The 21,294-nt window shown below is 43.4% G+C and overlaps 1 protein-coding gene across 2 annotated transcripts in view; it reads right to left on the reverse strand.

Moving 5' to 3' along the window:
• The window catches only part of E2F7 (E2F transcription factor 7), a 60,754-nt gene that overhangs the window by 12,842 nt on the left and 26,618 nt on the right, over window positions 1-21,294 (reverse strand). For both annotated transcript variants that reach the window (XM_069629272.1, XM_069629273.1), the window contains exons 8-11: window positions 14,061-14,255; window positions 10,586-10,670; window positions 2,841-3,351; window positions 420-630 (exon numbers count right to left, since the gene is read on the reverse strand). In XM_069629272.1, coding sequence (XP_069485373.1) covers window positions 420-630; window positions 2,841-3,351; window positions 10,586-10,670; window positions 14,061-14,255 — 1,002 coding nt within the window. The remainder of the gene's footprint in view (window positions 1-419; window positions 631-2,840; window positions 3,352-10,585; window positions 10,671-14,060; window positions 14,256-21,294) is intronic.

Below are 21,294 nucleotides of genomic sequence, written 5' to 3' on the forward strand. Positions count from 1 at the left end.
CTTATGCAGCCAAAGTGGAAAGAATGCCAATGAAACAGAATGGAATCTGCTCCAAAGCGGACTCAAAGGCAAGAGAAATTGCCATCTGCACAGGTGGTACACTTGGAAAGCCTTGTAATAGGAGTGTTAGGGCACATTTGGTCATTTTGTAGGACTGTAATTAACAGGCAATACTCAAATGTCTTTTTATGGTACTTCAATTATTCATCTTGGACTGATGAGAAGCTTACTCATCTGTGAAGATTCGAATCTGTGCCACTTAGGCACTTCAAATTAGTAGCTGAATGAACTCTGCAAATTCTAATTCTTAACAGTTATGGCATAGATTTTTTTTTTAAAAAGGAGACCCATTTCTCATCCAGTTCTTAAACATTTCCAATTAATAAAAAGGTAGCAAAAATAGTTTCTGAAGAACTTACATGCAGAAGGCACATACAGGTACTGTGGAACGGATGGCATGCTTTCTCGAGCAAACTCTGTGCGGTGTGCAAGATCATTATCTTTGAAAGAAAAATGCTTGATTAAATCCTTTTCTTCATCGAAAAGGGGACTATAACATCCTGTTTCACAGTGACGTTCCGTCGGCGTACAACAGTCTCTTTGTGGAGATTTCATTTGTTTTGAAGGATTCTAAAAAAAAAGGAGGAAAACACACAATCCTGCTTTAGACTGAATCAGACATTGCTTACACTCGTGTTGCATTAATTTAAACAATGCTAAATGTATTTCTGAGGAATGATAGCCGACATACGGTTGCATTTGATAATTTTCATGAGAATTCAATACATTCTAGAGTGGAGAGGAGAGAATTCACGTGGTAGAGCCGAGCCAGCGGAAGACCTATAAATGGAGACCACCCAACCTCCAACAGCACAAGAGCCATACCGGACGCCAAGGATAAACATTTCAAGTTGTAAGCTACTAGCCATGCATAAAAAGCCACTTTTCTGGCATGAAGGTAAGTTCTAGCTAGATACCATTTCTTACTTGACCTGAGTCAATTATCACTTGCCAATGGCTAGTAGCAAGTGCAAACTTTGAGGCCTGCCTGACGCTATGTCCTCAAACCACACCACAATACCCACACTTGGTCACCTGCCCCTTACCTCCTACAACAAAAAGCACAGACTTTACCATTCTCTTATCTCACTCGCCTCTGCCGCATAGAGACTCCTCTAGCAGCAGGTGCCTTACAAATCAATTAATAAATGCTCTGCAACCTGCCAAGGCCACCCACCCTCCTCCCAACACAAAACTCGTACCTCCCCATCAGCCACATAAAAATAATCCATACTCGGAGCCTGCCCCTTCTGCCCTATCACAACACAAAACCCATACTTGGAGTCCCATAACTGGCTGATCCAGCACAGGGAGGTGTAATGATTTGCCCAGGATCACACACTTTAGTTAAGGGGTGAAAGAGGGATTTGCGTTCAGCCTGCACTTAGATACTTTACCACGTAACTTCTCAGCTCCAGTCAATACAAATATGTGTTCATTAAAGAGATAAAATAATACTTAATTTTTCAGCAATTGTAAAAAAAAAAGTATACAAATCGCATCATAAAGAGACCTGGCAAAAATATAAATGCTTATTTTAAGAACAATGAGTATGACTAGCATTGTTTTCCCATCCTTAACTGAAAACTATAGGTACCAGAATGCTACGCAATGCTGAACAAAAGATTCTCCTCTGGGGTTTGCAACACTACTTTCAACACTTTGCGGACCTTAAAAGAAGTCATGTGGACTGGGTAATTAAGGGGTAGGGGGAGTCTTTTCAAGTACAAATGGACTAATCGAGTTGTGAAGTTTTTGTGTCTTCATTGGGTTGCTTCTTACGGCGATGACTATTCCCCACTCCCTACTGCATCTGGTACCACGCACATAAAAAGCTTCCCATTTAGATGTGCTGCTGATCACAATGAGAAAGATATGTGAACAAGGAGTTGGAAAGAGGAGAGGAAGGCCCTGTGCTTTGGGGGGAGCATGATATCAGCCCACCTCCTTAACACCTGTGTTTTCCCCCAGGGCAATCAGGGGGGTCTCGTCAGCATGTGGCTTGAAACTAGTGTCAAGCTAAAGTCCGCTACTTGGTCCGAACCGGCCTAAGCCTCATCTGATTCACCCCTTACCATTTTCGCTCAGACCATTTGGGTGCCCTTTTTATGGTCATGTTTCATTTGTGCACCAAATCTAGAATGCAATTAACGCGTTTAGCTATCATCTCAAAATGCTCTGATTAAGACCCAGCTTCACACTGGTGGGTAATAGAGACAGTGACATCGTAGCTAACACCTGCCTTCATGGTGGCAGACATCAATATATAAAACGTATCCAACACCTATAAATTGACAAACTTACCACCAAAATGGCTTCGTGGCACATAAAGCACCAAATTGAAGACGCCTTGCTTCAAGAAATGTATTAATGGGTTGGAGAGGTTCTAGGAACCATTAAGGCCTTGATCAGAACTATTACAGTATACATACTTTCTTGTGTGATCTGTTTGAAGTATCTGAGTCATTTTTTCATTTGATTCAATCATTCAGGTACAGTTTCATCTTGAAATTAGGATTCAGTTTTGTAGAATATGGGAGCACATCTTAAACAATGAACACCTACCTTGTATATGCAGATTAAAACATTTTACTTGGTCTACTAGTAGGTAAGTCGTTTGATGTATGCAGTGTAGAAGAGACTGCAACTACTCAAACAATAGCCACAACTGCACAATCCAAGTTGTAATTCAATCTATCTTCTAGGGTAATTTTCACAAAATATTGTGACATGCTCACACCTAAAAGCTCAATAATTACTATAGATGGAATCGCACTTACTTTAGGTATAACTAGTGAAATTGCATCGTGCATGTCAGTCTTCTGGATTTTAGCAGCTGGCTCTACATTTTCTTCAAATGATGTTGGTGATGAGGAAGAAGAAGTCACTGGAGATCTTTCTGGTGGAGTCCTCCTATCAAAACCTATGTTGCAGCATCCTCCTGTATCAGGATGGTTTTCAGCTGTGGAACTGTCCCGCAGATTACCGTACAACATGAACAGAGGAGCAGAAGGCAGGCAGACAAATGACTGATTTGTGAACAACGCTGGATTGTTGAGTTCTGCTTTTGCGGAAGAGCACATGGTCGTGGTAGCAGCATTTCCAAGCCTCCCATTCTGCATGGGTAACTGGGACATTGTGTCTGACTGGGCAACAGCTGAAGTTTTTTGTTGTATGGTTTCAAGACTATAATGTGACTCATTCGGTATGGGAAGGGTCACAGAGTAAGGGGTAGCAGTGCTCAGAGCCTCCGCACAATTGAACCTCCTATCAGACGGAAGCATCTTGCTCCTAGAAATAGTAAAATGAAAAACGATTTAATATACAAATGACTTCACAGAGTTGTACAAATGTACTTGTGAATTCAATTTAAAAAAAGAATTACAAAAATCAGTTGGGCATGCTTTTGTCAACAGTTAACCACAACCAGTGAGAGAGTACCAGCAAATGCAAGAAGCATTTTTCTCTTATGATCACAGTAAGTTTGATAATCAATCCTTAGGTCTAGGTAAGAGAACACAAGTGTTCATTGCAGTTTCTAGTAGAATATCTGCTTGTCAACGTAGTTGCACAGTGTGGAGGGTCAGATGAAGGACACACATTTCTATTTGTACGTTTTTTTAAATGATTAGAAAAGGCATAACTTTACCTTTTGCTGTGTGGCTGTTCGAAGCATATATAACTAAGGTTCGTCGTCAGGAAGTCACAAAACAATAAAAGTCTGTTGTCCAAAAACGAATTGTCAGGACAGTTTTTCTACAGCTCACACAAAGTGACTTTATAAAACTACACATTGGCCAATACAGAAACTCCAACTCTTAGTATAAGGCTGTACCACCTGATGTTATGGTAGCAATGACAGATCAGTCAGGCTTATCGTAGGAGGGAGAGAGGGCTGTAGAGAGGTACAAAGAACTTGTACAAAGAACTTTGTATACAAATGGTCCAAAAATACATTGTTACACTGATGTATTGTAAAAATAAATGGTTTATTTTATATATACACATAGGTAAAGAGAATTCTTTAGAAAGGTAAGTACTATTATGAGTAATAAATACAGAACAGGAGTTCTAGGGAAGTCAAGCCAATCGTTACTTTTTATAAGGGTAGTAGACCCTAGCACTTGTAACGTTAGGCTCAGCAAGAAATCACTTATTAAACCAACTGGATAATGTACTTTTTTAATAGTGGAACACTGATTCTAGGTACAGTAAAAAACCTATAACTTCTTTTTGTGATAACCCACAGTTATACTAGGTGAGTAAAGCCTAAGAATGTAATATAATATTACAGGTGCTTTTGAGATCAGTAAAACACAGAGCTAAGAAGTAACATGTGTAACTTATTTTAGGATGACATAGTTATCTCAAGGTAAGTAAAACCTATACACTTTTTAAAGGAGCGATCATCAACTTAAAAGCAGGTATAAACCTCTGATTATTTTTGTATTTGCCTCAAACAGACCAGGGAAAGCAAAACCCAGTTTACACTTTATAAATGACTCAAGGTTATTCTAGGTAGGTCAAACCTAATGTAGACATATTCTGGACAGGCTAAAAGCAAATCAGGGGAAGCAAGACCCAGTCGGAAAACGTATACACTTATTCTCTGAAATAAATAGTTAGTGAAGCCAACAGCATTACTTTTCGGAAAGAGGCCCAGCCAATTTACAGGTGAGTAGAATAACCTTACTTCTACATTCTATTAGAATGGCGAAACAGTTTTTAAGGAAAGAAAGATGTTACATATACATTTCAGAAGGGCAGAACATTACTAAGGTAAGTAAAATAACCTTGCATATACTTTTCAGAATGGCAAAACCTTTCTAAGGTAAGTAATAACCTTATATATACTTTTCAGAATGGCAGAACATTTCTAAGGTAAGCAATAACATTTGTAAGTGTTCACTCTCAAAGTTAGTTACCAACCAACTTCTTTTGCAAGTAAGTAACTTTTAAACACGTATTCTCTTTTCTAGTCTTTCCCTTGTTCTTGGAGCATGAGTGTTCTCAGTGGCAGAAGGGGGGTCACTAGGGTGTAGTGCCGAACAGGCAGGTCAGGATAGGTACTTAAGTAGCAAAAGTCAGAGTTCCTAAGGAAGACAGAACAAGTAAGTCCTTTACTTTTAGAGTTAGTTGAGGGTCCAGGGCCTTCGGAGAAGAGACCCTAGGAGGATTCCAGCAGGGGCCTGGGTGTACTGGCCGAAAGGACTCCCAAACACAGAAAACACCCCAAACCACTCAGGAATCACAAGAGGCTTAAGGTAAGTAAGTACCCAAGCCAGCACAGTACCTTAGCAGAGAAGAATATTTTGCAGCAGGAGGACTTCAGGATCTGCAGCCAAAAACCTGGTTGTTGAATTCCTTCATCAAGAAGACAGGGCACTGGAAGGACTTTTGCAGTAAGGATCACAGGGAAGGCTTTAGGCAAGGTTTTCTTCGATGCTGGATGCGGCTCTGTGGTTTTGGCACCTTTTTCAGGAGCACAGAAGAAGACAGAATATCGGTGGTCGGATTCTCGTCATTTACAAGGTCCAGCACTATGGTGAGGGCCCTTTTTGGAGTGGAATAGCTACACTGGAGAACCAATAGGATGCCAACGATTTGGAATTCGGAAGACCGCACACTGCACAATGGCTCGAGGTCCTAGGGTATTGCAGCCCTGCAAGGCCGCAGCACGGCGTGGAAAGGCTCGATGTGCAGGTCTTCTTGCATCTAGTGGTTCTCACCAGGCTCTGGGTTGTTGTTTTCGGAGTCCCCAGATGGATTGGAAGGAAGGGATACAGCAGACTCTGGTTAAACAGCAGGCTTTCTGATCGCTGGAAATGGTTTCAGCTGCAAATTCTTCATCTTCCTCTTCAGTTTTGGTTCCAGTGGTGGACTACCTCTTCAGCTTCCAGGATCAGACTTTTTACGCAGGAACCCAGTCAATCGAACAGCCTTGCAACATTTAAACTTGGGGGCTGGCAATCCTTTCAGGACAGCCAGCCTCCCAGTTTGAACTGGATTCTCATACTCAGGCTGGAAGACAAAGGAATGCAGAGTTTTGGACTCCTCCCTCGCTTCCTGCCTTCACAGATACTTTGGAGCATGGGCGGGGAGTCCAGAGGACTATAGCTGAAGATGAAAATCACAACAAAAGGAATTTCCTGCAATGGAAGTTAGGGGAAGGAACAAGAAATGACAAGGCCATGGGTGCCTTTCCCGGGGCTGTGGAACTAACCAGAGGTAAAGGTGCACTGAATTAATAAGAAGGTCCTCTGCCAGCAGCCATTAAAGGTAAGATTGTCGCTGTAACATAAATGTTATATTTAAAATGGGAAAGGGGATACCCAGTATCTACCCAGCACTCCACATAAGGTGGGGGGGTGCTGGTCTCACCTAATAAAATGTAAAAGAGATCCAAAGATCCTTTCTACCCTTGGGCACTGTAGTTCTCACAGGGTTAGCCAGAGAGAAAGTTAAAAGGGGAGCCTCTAGGGCAACCCAGCAACAATAGGCATTTATTGCCAAAAAGTTGTCAAAGAGGATAACTTTTAAAAGACACTATGGAGAGTCTTAAAAATGACGCCCCAAAAAAAAAGAGTAAAAGATTCTGTGAGTGTTGAAAAAGGTTCCCACTCACAGAGGTATAAGGAAAAAGAATCCACCAGTAAAGGCAAAACGTTCTGGTGTTGACACACGTCAGGAAGATTTATCATTATTATGAAAATCTTACCTAACACACTCCAACTCCCTGGAGCGTCTTCACGGATCAAGGTAAGCAATACCTTTCTCCCCACAGTACCTTAAGTTAGAAGAAAAGATAGTGGCTGGATTCTCCTCGCGGCAGCGCTGGATTCCTTGGTCTGATGACAGGTCTGATGACATAAAGCAGGACAATGGACGGGATCTCTCAGCAGCAGTCTTGAGGGAGGACCTCTGGCATGGCTTTCATCAACTTCTCTGGTCACTGCGGTTTTGGCACCTTTTATGCAGTACCAACAAAGGACGCGATTCGCCAAGTCAATCTTCTTTGGTTCCTGCAGTCCCACACTCTGCTGAGGGGGTCTGGACGAGTTGGATTGTGACTGGAGTGTCCTTGAGGGCTCAGCAAAGACTTGAACGAATTTGGACTTTCCACGACGATGCACTAAAAATAGGCAGTAGGTCTCCTGGTATTGGGGTTCAGCAGCTCTGGAACTCACAGGACCCCGGGAGATGGCTCAAATCAAAGTTTGTCTTGGGTCTGGTTGTTCCCACCAGTCAAAGGGAAGGGATCATTCTCTTCGGAGTTTCTCTCTCACACAGAAAACAGGGTCAGGACAGCAGTGGTCGCATCACAGTGTTGCAAAGGGTCTGCAGGCGTCTCTTGTTGTCTTCTTCTTCAGATACTTCATTTGCCAGTGGTCCGTTTGCCTTTCACCCCAGGAGCCTCACCTTTTATACAATTCAAGCACACGCTCCTCTGCAATCTCTCTCAGCAATGTACAGAAAGGGCCAGGTGGCTGTCCAATCAGGACAGCCAGACCCCCAGTGGGAGCTGGTTCCATTCACGTATTCAGGCAGACAAAGGGCACAGAAGTAAAAAACTACCCCACTTCCTGCCTGCCCAGACACACTGCAGTCTAGGCAGGGACACACAAGGGTTCCCTCCAAAGGCAAAACACACACTCAGGCCTCCCCTTCCCAGGACGGTAGAAGAAAGGCTGACAAAGAACAAAGCGAAAAAAAGAAAGTACTTGGGTGACACTATTGTGTATAACCGGGACTATGGACATAGCCTGTAGTAGAGAATTCACACAATAGTTGGTAGAACAAGTCCACTGCCACCAGCCATAACTAGGAGATTGTCTATGTGACCTAAAAGTCACAAGAGCAGAGAGAAGGGTGATTGAAAGTATCCCCTTTTAGAAACTCCGCAGAAGGTGATGTGTGCCAATCTCTCAGACTATAACGTTTTTGCAGAGATACTAAGTATCTCCCTATCCTTAAGAACTGTAGTTACTCAAGGATATAGAAAATAATCTCAAAGGAGGACCTGAAGGGTCCCCAGTAACACTGCCCATAAGGAGCTGTGTGCTGCAATAGAAAATACATATGCACTAAAAAGAAATAGGGAGGAAAGTAGACTTCATCGGACAGTAAAACACAAAGAACAGAGTTTCAAAAGACAGCCCATTAAAAATAAATGAGTGGAAAAAGGCTCCACTCATTCAGGATTAAAGAAAAAGGTCCAGAAGTTCACTTTAGAATTAGTTAGGGTCCAGGGACTTCAAAGAAGACACTCTAGAAGGATTCCAGCAGTGGGACTGGGTGAACTGGATGAAAGGACTCCCAATCACAAGAAACACCCCAGACGCTACACTGGAATCAAACAAGGCTTAAGGTAAGTAATACACCAGTCAACACAGTACCTAAGCACAGGAGAAGAGTGTGCAGCAGGATGTCTTCTGGATTTGCAGCCAAAAACCTGGCCGATGAATTCCTTGTCATGAAGACCCAAGACAGGGCACTGAAAGGGATTTTGCAGCAGGAATCAACGGGGAAGACTCCAAGCACGAGTTTATTCGCGGCTGGAACAACTGTGTGGTTTTGGCACCCTTTTCAGTAGCTGGGAGAAGACTAAATTTCGCTGGTCGGATTCTCGTCATTTATTGGGTCCAGTACTCTCGTGAGGGATTTTGGACTCAAATCCAGTCCCTGGAGTTCCAGCAGGATGTCACCAAAGTTTCAGCGCAATTTGCACAATTGCTCGAGTTCCCAGGGTATTGTAGCCCCACATGGTTGCAGCACGATGTGGGATGGCTCCAAATGCAGGTCTTCTTGAGTCTAGTGGGTCTCACCAGGCTCTGGGTCCTCGTTTTTGGGCCCCCCAGCTCGTTTGGAAGGAAGGGTAACAGCAGGCTTGGGTTACACAGCAGGCTCTCTAGTCGCTGGAAATCATTACGCCCGTCGTTTCTTCATCTTCTCTGTATTTAACAGGAACTACAGCACAACTTCTGCATTCTCTCCCTGCATTTTACAACAAGGGGTGGTCTGGCTGTCCAATCAGGACAGCCAGCCCCCGCTGGGAGTTGGTTCCTTTCAGGCAAGGTGAAAGACAAAGGGATGCAGAGTTTGACTCCTCTGTCACTTCCTGCCTGCTCACACGCTCTGGAGCCCGGTCGGGGAATTCAAAGGATTCCCGCTAAAGACAAAACTTCCACTGAGGTCATTCCCGTCTAGAATTGCAGGGGAAGACCTCAGAAATAGCAAGCACACAAGAAATGTCAAAAAAGCATCCCACCATTTTAGAAAAATGGTGGCCCTTCTGTGCATTACTGATGCTGAATTAACTGCCTGCGAGTAATAAAGACTAAAAAGTAAGCAAAGTAGTTACACTGCCACCAGCCATTCAAGGAAACTTGCAATTGTAACAAAATGGCCCCCCAGCACCCAACATAAGGTGGGGTGTGCTGGCGCACTTCTACAAAATGTAAAGGTGATGAACATTTCTCTTTACTACTTGGGAATAGTAGCTCACCCAAGTATCTGAAAGAGAAATTAACAGGGGAGCCCAAAGGGTCCACCCAGCCTAAGCTAACAGTTGTAGGAAACTATAACTTCAACCATACACTGTGGAAAGACAAAGAAAGGTCACCTATAAAAACAGTACAAGACTAGGTGAGAAGGGATAAAGATTGCCCTTCACCCAGGTACAAGATAAAATAGTTACCTATTCAAAGCAAAAAGGTCTGGGGTTGACAAAGGTCAGGATGATTTATCATTAACATGAAAATCTTACCTAACAGATGGGATAACTCAAGCTGTCTCCAAGGACTGACAACCTTAGCATTAGCATAATTCTACCTTTAGAGAGTGGTTACCCAATCCATTATAGGTGCTGTCATCACCCTTCCTGTTGTGAACAATGAAAATCACTAACAATTATATTTGTTATACTGACTACTCCTGTGTGGTCTGTTAATGTCTTTATCACGCATAACGTAAGAAACACTTGGGTCATTATCTGTCCTCCTGGCTTTTGGCCCACAGTTCACACCTCTTCCTTAGGATGCCAGGGGTTTTGTGTGGGGAGTGCTATGCTCTGGGATTCACGTTGCCACTTGCATGCTATCCTACATTGATCTTCTACAGTCGCAACACTAATAAAATATATTTCTCTTCTAACATCAAACGCCTGGTCCAGGAAATTGTCTCGTCAAAAGAAGTGTAGTCTAACTGAGGTTTAATTTGCAATATTGTTCTATATATCTACACAGATTAAACAGACAATGGAAGATTGTGAGAAAGGAGACAGTAGACCAACGCATCTATGCTTGCAAAAAGGTCAACAAGCCCAACAAGGAAATCAACTGGAACCGCAAAACATATCGGCTAGGTTCTCACAAGTGGCATGTGACTTCTTCATAATGGTTTAATGAGCTGTATAACAGAAAACACTTAGATTTTCATGGACTACATGTAAGAAGATTACTAGACGATACACACAAATACCCAATTGTGCACCTGCAAAGCAGTAGAAGAGACACAGAAAGCTTACCTTGAGTCTTCTTCAATTTTAAGTCTGCAGGCAGCTGCTAGATGTTCCATGTTTGTGGAGTAATTATCCAAACTCTCTCTGCAGGCTAAAGGGTCCAAACAAAAATACTTGTAAACATATCAATGCCTGCCAAGAGTTGCCATTACTCTATTCATGAGCCCTAACAAAGCCATCATGTTCCATTCATGGAAATGTATTTATAAGATCACAGGAGAGAAATGCACTTTTATCATTTTGCTTTGATGTTTAATTATCATTCATATGCAGCACTGAATCCAGATCCCAGTAATCATGCAAGAGTATTAGTGGTTGTTAGATGACATCTAGTATTGTACATATTTTGCTGGATTTTTGGGAATGGCAGTGTCCTCTTTTTAGAGTAAGATTTCAAATGTATACTCTCTACCTGTGTCCACAACCCTATGAATGAAAGCAAAATAGCTGGGGTGTCAAGTCAAGAGTCTGTTTTATGTAGTGGACACTACACCTAGCAATAGTTTTTCAATGCATGTATTGCTTTAAAAAGATTCCTTACGTAAAACAATTAAATAAATATATTTTCATGTGCAACATGTGATGAATCCTGGGGAGTCCTCACAAAGATCCTACTTAAAATCTCCTCCTAGGTGGTCAGGGGGAGGCAGCCGCTACCTGATCCCGTCACTAGGGGTACTATTAGCCAGGAGGATCACCGAGGAGGAGCCGGGCACCTGGAGGACTCAGTTTGGAGAAGCGCTGTATTTGTATACTGCCAGAATACGGAATTGATTGCTGTCAAAATGCCCAAAGTACTGTGACGAAGAAGAGAGATGCAGGAGCTCAAGATTGCAGATTGCAAGTGGCAGTCTAATTGCCCTAATTACCCACATCTGCGGGAGACTGAGAGGTATAAAAGATCCACGCAGGTGCAGGCCATAGAGAGCAGTAGTAGGAGGTGGAGTGAAAGTCTCAACTCCACGTTGCAGTTGAAGGAAACTGTGGGAGGCCCCAAAGCTGCTAGATTGAAGGCCGGTTCTGAGAAGTTCTCTCCCTTCAATGACCCTGTATTTAGAGGTTGCACAGCGGAAAGCGTTGTTGGTGAAAGCTTACCCCCTGAAGAACATAGATGCAGAGGTTGCGCAGAGGGAAGGGTAAAATATAAAAGCTTTCCCCGGTGTAAAGTGGACTGCAGTAGCAGGAGAGCAACTGAGTATCCCTGGAGCGAGCAGTGCTCCATTCCTGACCAGCATGGGCTGCAGGAAGCAGAGGAAATCAGTTTGCCAGGTGACGTGCAGCAGAGAATGCAGAGGAACCGGAGGCAGCAGACGTGTGTGCCATACCTGGTGAGTTCACTACAAGTGTGTGAACCCAGAAAGCTCAGTGATATCTCGCTTGCCCAATCTAATACTTTTGAATACCAAACTGATATAAAGAACTTACAAGTGGCAGAATAACAATGCAAAGAAGGGTATCATTATACGGGTAGAAGCCATAGACTTTGTCAGAAGCAAGGCAATATTGAGTGATTGAGTATATGAACCAACATTGCCAAAGCCAAAACAGGGCAAATAAGAACCAAGTTGTTTATGAGCCATATCGCCAAGATGACAGAGAAACAAATGTTGTAAATTACCTAAACAAGCATTGCCCAAGCCAAAGAAGAAAGAGTTGGAATAAAAGCCATTATCAGCCGTTGGTTAAAATAAAAGTGGGAAAACAGAAGTGGCAGGAGAGCTGCCTTCCTGTTAGTATTCAGGACGAGAGGAGCATAACCTGCATTGCATGTGGCAATCACAAGTGTAGAATAAGCAGCATCAATGTGTTTAATGTCTCCCCTGGAGAAGCAGTCAAAGCGGATGTTGTGGAAAGTTAAAAGACATTGGTTGAAGTCAATCACATCACAGAAGTACTTGTAGCAGTAGTAGAGGTTTTCATTAGTCCTGGCAGGCGAGTATACCAGGGCAGGGACTTTGCAGTGGTAGACCTGGCAGGTGAGTGGACCAGGTGGAAGTCATTGAAGTGCTATACTGTGGTTGAATTCTGTGAAGAACAAGAACCACTAAAAGATGTTGTGAATTGTTGTGGAGTCATCCTAATAAAGAATCTTTTGCTGATAGAGATGAACTGTGGAAATATCCTTATTATTTGAAAGATGTTATATTGAACTCTCTACCACCAGTGGAGAGATAAAGACTGGTTTAATATTTTGAAACTTTCTTGGAACAAGAGGAACTTTATTAATTGTACTTTGTTACAAGATGGGAAAAGACCAATTTTGAACTGTGGAGTAGAAATCCTGTCGAATCTGGGGAAAGAGATTTCAGCTAGGTTACAAGGAGAAACTGTTACCAGGTTTTGAACAGAACTGTTAATTATGTGCTATTTGAATTGCCATATATTACCTTATTGAGTTTGTTTTATGTACAGGTGTGAGGGACAGAATCCTTTTGTTAGAGTGTTTCCATTATTTACTTTGATAGGCAGCTAAATCCTTGTTAGGTTAAGGATGGTGAGGTGTTTATCAAACCCATTTAAGTTAATAAAATGACATTTTATGAAACTCCCTCCCAAAGTTGTCTGCCTCACATTTCTAACCCCTCACAAGCATTTCAAAGGAAAATCAGTATTTGCTTTTTTATTGGGTTTTATATAGCGCACTGCTGCCATTTTCATGTACTCCTGTCATTGTGGAGCTTGCAGAAAAAGGGGTAGCATTGCTTTGCTGTTGCATTGATGAGTGCAAATCCAAAGAACCCAGGCTCTATGTGCAAGGTAAGCTTGTAAGTGTTTTTGGAGCAAGATAAATTGGAACATGGACCGGGTGTACTAAGGTTCATATGCATGTTGTAAATATATTTTTGAATTTGTATTTGAGTTACAGGAATGTAATTTCAAACAAATGGCATACATGGTTATACCAATGACAGAGGCAGACCCTCTGTAGGGTGTCTTAAAATTGGCAGGTGAATGTGTAAATTAGCTTAAACCATTTGGTGAGTGGGGGTTGCATGGATGAACATAGACCAGTGAAAAACATAAACAGACAAAGCTGAACTAGTGTAATTACAGGTTATTGAAACACATTTGCACGTGTAATGCCTGCATGTGGAATAACCACGGTAGTAATGGAGCGTTCTGGTGGGGTCGATATGGGGTGTGAGGTGTCTGTTCTGTGGCAAGTAAGTGGGTTTTTAGTGAAGTTTTGAACAGTTCAAGTGATGGGCTGGCATTGATAAAGGGGAGTCATTCCAGTGGAAGAGGAGAGTAACGAGAAGGAGCAGAATCAGGGGATGCATAGGGCTTTGGGAACAAAGAGGAGGATCACAGGGTGCAAAGGGAATAGGAAACGGAAATGCAATCAGCTGGTAGAGAGGGGCAAGAACTAAGAGTTTTTGCATGTCGAGTCTGTGCTTGGTGGTGTTTCGAGTCATTGGATTTAGTGCTGTCAATTGGAATGAACTCTGAGTAAACAACAAGCCTTCTTCTTGGTAGTTACCTTTTCTGTCTCTGTGAGGGCTATTTGGCTCTGAGCTGGCCTTTCGTTTGACAACTTCGGACAACTGAACAGTGTTAAAGGAAGCATGGCGTGATAATTTCTGCTTTCCATGCACGGAGGTCTGACTTTGAGGACCCATGTCTCTGATAATTCCAGGAAAGGCTGAGGTGGATGTGACGGGAATCCTTTGGTCACCTAAAAGTCAAATGTTTTGATAAAGATTAATGTAAGTCAAGAGATTTTTTGCAGCCCAAATGAGACATGAAAACAGTGATTGGACAGTAAATTATTAGAATGTGCGATTTCAACTAGTGCTGAAGTATAAGCTTAGCAAAATCTGTTGCATCGTATTGAAAGACATGGAACTAGAATCTGGATAAAGGTTGATTTGCTTTGATATGCAAAATGAAGGCTATTCTAACACTAAGATCAACAAGGTATGGGAGAAAGGTAGAGCATCTATGCAATAAAATGCCACTCGAAGAACAACTGTTTCTATGGACCAGCAATGTAACGCTACTGGGTTTATAGCTTAGCATTGGCCCATATAAGATGCTGCTTTGCCTTTAAATCCTCAGAACCGCAGTTGACCACTTATATAGACAGTACTCTTTTAAGCCTGGCTGTCCACCTATACGGATGTACGATATGGAATTCTTTATAAGACTAGTGAGGAAATTAGTACATAGGTTGATTACACTAATTGACCGGTGTCAATAGATTAGAGATCACTATTTTCAAAGAGACTAGATTTACATCTGAAATCTTTCTTCAAACATAACAGAGCATACTTTTACAGACAGGTCTCTCGTGTTCTGGGACAACCATAGATATGTTGCAAAATTATATTGAAAATAAAATAGTAATCAATAAAGTGTATGCTAGAATTATACACTGGGTTTGGAGTTCTTAGCAAATCATGGGCCGAATAGGAATGTTCTAACCTTGATCGAAATAAAGCAGGAACTATTCTAACTTTTTGTGACGTTATCTAAAGGACCCTTTATGATTAGTGAAGAAATCAGTATAGAGTTTGATTGCTCTATTTGACCGTTATCAATAAATCAGAGACCATTTTTTTCAAAGAGACTTGGTTTACATCTGAAATATTTTTTCAAACATAGCAAAGCATTGTTTTACAGACAGGTTTTTCGTGATCTGGGTCAACCATAGGTAGGTTGGATATTGTTGCTGAAAATGAAATCACGGGCTGAATAGATGTGTTCTAGCCTTGATCTAGTTACTATTCTAACTTCTTTGTCAAGTTATCTAAAGGACCCTTTATGATTTTCTTCTAGGACCTACTGAATTGAATGCTAAACTCCTTATTTGAAAGAGAGTGGTACATTAGATCTGTGCAGCGGACTTGCAAGATATGTGTAGGCTTTTGGGGCTTGGCAATTTTTGTTTAGCCACCATAGGTGAGGTGCTGGCTCATTTTATATATTGCCATGATTAGTTATTTGATGACCTATTGCTTAAGTATTGATTGTCACTGGTAGTGCTGGAAAATTACAACACATCAGCCTCATTATTAAAAAATTGGTGTGGTGTGAAAACCTGTCATAGGTTTTTGTTCTCTTTTATTGCAAGAGCTCTTTAGTGGAGGTCTCCAAGATACCGGCCTTGATGTAAATCACAGTTTGTTTAAATGCTCAGGAGAGACACATTTGCACAGGTTAAGCATGCTGGTGGGAGTTTACTTGGAGATGCCACACCACATTGCACTTGGTTTGAAGTAACTTCTGAGCTTCCTATTCATCAACTTTTGCAAAGTATTTCTCAGTTCACAGGGTATAATCCCCCCCCATAAGAATAGACATTACCTAAAATGATTTCGTTTGCAGCATTAGCTACACAGATCCTTTGAAAAAATGTCAATTACAAAGATGTCTCAGAAACACGAATCCAATGTTTCTCTCTGTTTAGAGATATACAATAGACAGATTCAGGAATGACAGCCATGTGTTTAGTTCTGGAAGCAAACACACAAAGCCGAAGAATTGACAGAAAAAAATGTTATTGTTTCTCAAATTGCACTTCATGCCTGACTTCAGCCTCTAAGCACGGGACAGAGCATTGAACCTGTGCTGCTGGGCATATACTTCTTTCCAAGATCAGTGTGTTGCCCCAGAGTTATCGCTTGAGAAAAGCTGGGCAGAGCATGAAAGCCTGCATTTGCTCTCTGGTCATGATTTGGTTTGGAGCGGGGTATATTAAGCCCTGTGGACCTGGATAGAAGAGTCTCTAAAAAAAGAACCACTACCGAAGTGAAGCTTTCCAGGGGGAAGGAGCTTAGATCTTTTTGGAGGAAAATATTTAATTATGTCAGCTTTCATTTCATCTCTTTGCAACTCTGTGGTGTGGGGAAATCTAATTCAAAGTACAGATGCAGATCAACGTGCTATTTTAAAAACAAGCATGTTAGCTGTGCCCTATGTACAGCATTTGAAAACACATATCCTGCAACGTTGGTCAAAAGGGAGAACTATTCAATCTCAGGGGGAAAAAACATAAAGTGACAACAAAAACGTATTTGGCCTTACATTTTCTGATGATGTTTCTTTTTATTTTCTCTTACTGACATCAGGGGCCATGGTTAAGAAGCCTACAGATTTTGAAAATGTGGGCGTTTGGTAGGAGTTTGATAGGTCAGTATAGTAGATAACTGCTGTGTTGCGGCAAAAATGTAAAATCTGGGGGCACAGACATTAAACTTTAAAAGGGGCAATTGAGAATGAAACCAACTTGAATCAAATGCCAGCTATAGGTCTGATCTCTGACATGTGGTATTCCAATTCCCCTCCCCCAGCAATGAGATGTGAAACAAGATGCCATGCTTTCTCAGGGAGATGAACTGGTGGGAGCTGAGCCATAGAGATAATGACTGCCACTGAATCAATTCATAGGGAGGCCGAACCTGCACTTAATTATATGTCTTCTTTATGGCCTGCATCTCTATGTGGGGGGGGGGGGCTTAACCTTTTAAAAAAATGATAGGAGTTTAGCTTGACCAGGTGCTCTGCTTTCTGCAATCTCCAATCTGCTATTTCAATCTCCTGATCAGGCCTTTCTGAGGAGAGGAACTGACCAGTGGAAAAAAAAAGAAAGAAAGAATATTTTATCCTTGGAAACAGAAGTCATAAACTTCCAACTACAAAGAAATTACCATAACCAGGCCCCCATCATAAATATGTTTCTGCTCTACATTAACAACATGAACACCATATACCAGGCAGAAAAGGAAAAAAAAATTGGTATGTAATCTTTTGTATATATATAAAATAATACTATATTGGATTCATATTTCTGCTGATATCTCCCAAACGGAATGTCGTATTAAGCTATTTCTTTTTAACATTCCCTTTGAAAATGTCTTTTAGATAGAACCAAAACGATTTTTCTAATGTTATTTTTAACTATGCAAATTAGGCACATTTGTATTTCGATGTGAAGAAATGGTGCACGCCAGTGAGTCATACGTCCTAGCGTCCACAGTGATGAGTCTGTTACTTTGAGACGGGGAAACTAATTTGTATGTAAACGTAGAAGGGAGTTAAATAGAATAAATCCGTAGGTTATTAACCAATTAAGCCATCATGATGAAAATTGTGCTGTTTGATTTATGCGAGAAAGAGAAATCTGGTGCACCAATAACTAAAGTGGTAATTTGTGTGGAATTCACTATTTCAGACTGTTTCAATGTTTAATGCAATCTCTGGGATGACATCCCATCAAATGGGAGGGAAACTGGGTTTAGAAGTTACTCCCATCAAACTGCCCCCCTTCAGTAATATGCCCAATGACCACAGAGGGGCATGTCTACTGTTCAATCATATACATTGACCAGTTGGAGAAATTATACACACCTCAAAAGGAAGTGGTTTTTGTTCTATAAAACATCCACCATACACTCACTAGGGGGAGACGAACTGCTCACTTGCTGATTGATGGAGAGGAAGAAGAACGTTCTCTCGTTTTAGACCCATTTTGGACTATTGCCAGAGCCCTTTAAGTGAGACCTAGTACGAGTTTAACACCTAGGCCTTCTTCAGAGGGTGAGACAGCACGCAGGCTGTGGAGGAAAGCTGATCTCATCTTGCTGACTGATGACCACTTGTTCCTAGAGGGGGAGAATTTAACCATTCCATAACAGGGTTCCCACCTGTTTGTGAGACAGCCAAAAGAAAGTAATATGTGAGTATAATATAAAGGGGAAATAAGCCTAACGGGAGTGATACTATATAAAGGGAATTCAATTAAATCCTGGCCCAGTTTTTTTAGCAGTACCGAGGGGCGGGAATATATGAATTGAGTGTGCACACCGAGAAGGTAGTGAACATTTCAGAAGTGTATGTGCTTCTGGAAAAATATATATTTTTATAGACTAGGTCCATGGTGTGCATACAGTGAGCTGCCCTGGCTCTCTCTGTGAAATGACGTCTAGCACGGTAGAATCATTAAGGGAGTTAAATGGACATCTCACTGTGTGCATACTTAGAAAAAGAATACAATTGAAGTCATTCCTGGCTATACCATCAAGAAGAATATTTGTATTTGTATTTATTTGGTTTATATAGCGCTTTACGCCAAAGCGCTTCACATTATAACAGGGAAGGAACAAGTTACTTACTCTTAACTGTTGTTCTCCAGCATGGGTCTGGCATGGATTCACATGCTCATGAATATTCCCCGTCGTCAGGCTGGGAATCCTCGGTAAAGAAAAATCAGTATCAGTTTCGTTTCTGATATGTCTTTCGTAGTAGTAACCAATCACTGATCTCTGCGTCATACTGACCACAGCCAATGACTGCCATCTCCCTAAGCCCGCCTCTGGCAGCCATCTTCCGATTTGGTAGCACGTGAAGTGGCAGTATGACCAAGTGAAGAGCCGCAGAGGGGTAGGCGGGAGGGTTCGCATGTGAATCCATGCTAGGCCCATGCTGGAGAACAACAGTTACAGGTAAGTAACTTGTTCCTTCTCCAGCATGGGGTCTGGCATGGATTCACATGCTTATGAATAAAAGAATACATAGCAGTACACACATGCACAACCACGGGAGGTGGCAAAGGCTCAACATTAAGCATTACATCCAAAACTCAACATTAAGCATTTCTTACCTCCTCACCAGGCTCACCTTAGGCGAACAGGTTGCGCAGCACTGCTTGGCCGACCCTGGACTCCTCCCTGGAATCCCGATCGACGCAGAAGAATTTTGTGAAGGTGTGCATCGACCTCCACATAGCAGCCCTGCAGATGTCCAGCAAGGGTACACAAGATAGGAACGCCGTGGTAGTTGCGATCGCTCTGGTGGAATGGGCTCTCGGACAGCCAGGCAGCGGTCGGTTTGCCAACCGATGACAGTACATGATACAGCCGGAGAGCCATCTGGAAATGGAAGCCTTCGAGAGAGCCTTCCCCTGATTGACAGGTCCAAAGTTCACAGAAAGTTGTGAAGTCTTCCGAAAACTCTTTGTGCGGTCCACGTAGAACTTCAGCGCTCTAGCCACATCTAGCGAGTGCAAAGTCCTTTCAGCCGGGAGCGACGAAGGCGACGGGAAGAAAACAGGCAACACCAAGGATTCGTTGAGGTGGAAGTCCGACGGCACCTTGGGCATGAAGGAGGGGTGCGTCCTGAGCACTACCCTTGTGTCGTGAAAAGTCAAGTACGGGGGCTTGCAGGAAAGGGCCTGGATCTCTCCCACCCGTCGTGCAGAGGTGATGGCCACAAGAAACGCAGTTTTCCACGACAAGAACTTCAACGGAGCTGAGTGCAAAGGCTCGAACGGAGGTCCCATGAGCTTGGTCAGCACCACGTTGATCTCCCACGCCGGGGCCGGGGCCTTCACCGGTGGGAACGATCTGAACAGTCCCTTCACGAATTCTTTCACCAGACGATGAGACCACAAAGACGTCCGTCCCGTGGTTCTGGTGTATCGGGAGATCGCAGCAAGATGAATCTTGATGGAAGCGTGCGCCAGTCCAGCCTTGGCCAGCGTCAGCAGGTACGGCAGTACTTGAGGAGCCGTAATCCGTAGAGGGTTAATCTTCTGTGCGTGGCACCAGACAGAGAACCTCTTCCATTTGTGTCCGTAGCATTTAAGAGTTGAGGACGCCCTGGCCTTTGCAAGAACCTCTCTGCAGTCGGCCGGTATGTCGTAACCTCCAAACTCTAACGCTGCAGGAGCCAGGCCTGCAAGTTCAGCGACTTCGGGTCGTGATGGAGGATGGCGCCTCCTTCCCTGGAGAGAAGATCCGCGTCCACTGGCAGCTTGATTGACGGGGACGCTGACAAGTCCAGAAGGTCCGGGAACCATATCTGCCTCGGCCACGCAGGTGCGACAAGGATCATCCTGCACCGTGACCTCTTGAGCTGGTTGATGAGCCGGATCAGCAGCGGCAATGGAGGGAACGCATATAGGAACAGGCACTCCCAGAGGAACGAGAAAGCATCGCCCATGCTCCTCGGCTGGGGAACCCTGCTGGCGAACCTCCGGCACTTGGAGTTCGTCGCCGGCGCGAACAGATCGATCTGGGGTGTGCCCCACCGTCGGAAGAGGCGGTCCACTAGATCCTGTCGTAGTTCCCACTCGTGGCACGAACGCAGCTCTCTGCTGAGCGAGTCGGCGATGGTGTTTTTTATCCCTGCCAGATGAAACGGCACCAGAAACATTCCTTGGGCGACAGCCCAATGCCACAGATCCTGAGCCTCCTTGGACAGGGCTGGGGATCTGGTACCGCCCTGCTTCCTGATGTAGAACATGGTGGTGGTGTTGTCGGTGAAGATCCTCACCACCTTGCCCTTGAGGGACGGAAGAAAGGGCCTGAGGGCCCAAAACACTGCCCGGAGTTCCAGGACGTTGATATGGAGGGACTTCTCCGTCGGCAGCCAAAGGCCTCTCGCGTGCAGATTTTCGGTGTGCGCTCCCCACCCTTCCAGGGAGGCATCCGTGGTCACTGTCTTCTGGTGGCCCGGGGTCTGGAAGTCCATGCCCGCCGTCAGATGCGCGTGGGTGCCCCACCACCGGATCGCTCGTCGGAAGCTCTCGTCGAGTGTGATCCTGTCCTCGAAGCTGCCCGTCGTCTGGATCCAGCGAGCGTCCAGGAACACCTGCAACGGGCGCATCCGAAGCCTGCACAGGCGGATGAGATAAATGCAAGAAGACATCATTCCGAGGAGGGATTTGATGGACCTCACCCTGGCCGCGTCCGCAACCAGCATCCGCTGCACCT

Source organism: Ambystoma mexicanum, chromosome 12 (genome assembly GCF_040938575.1).
Source record: "Ambystoma mexicanum isolate Mex_15411 chromosome 12, UKY_AmexF1_1, whole genome shotgun sequence".
Classification (NCBI taxonomy): domain Eukaryota; kingdom Metazoa; phylum Chordata; class Amphibia; order Caudata; family Ambystomatidae; genus Ambystoma; species Ambystoma mexicanum.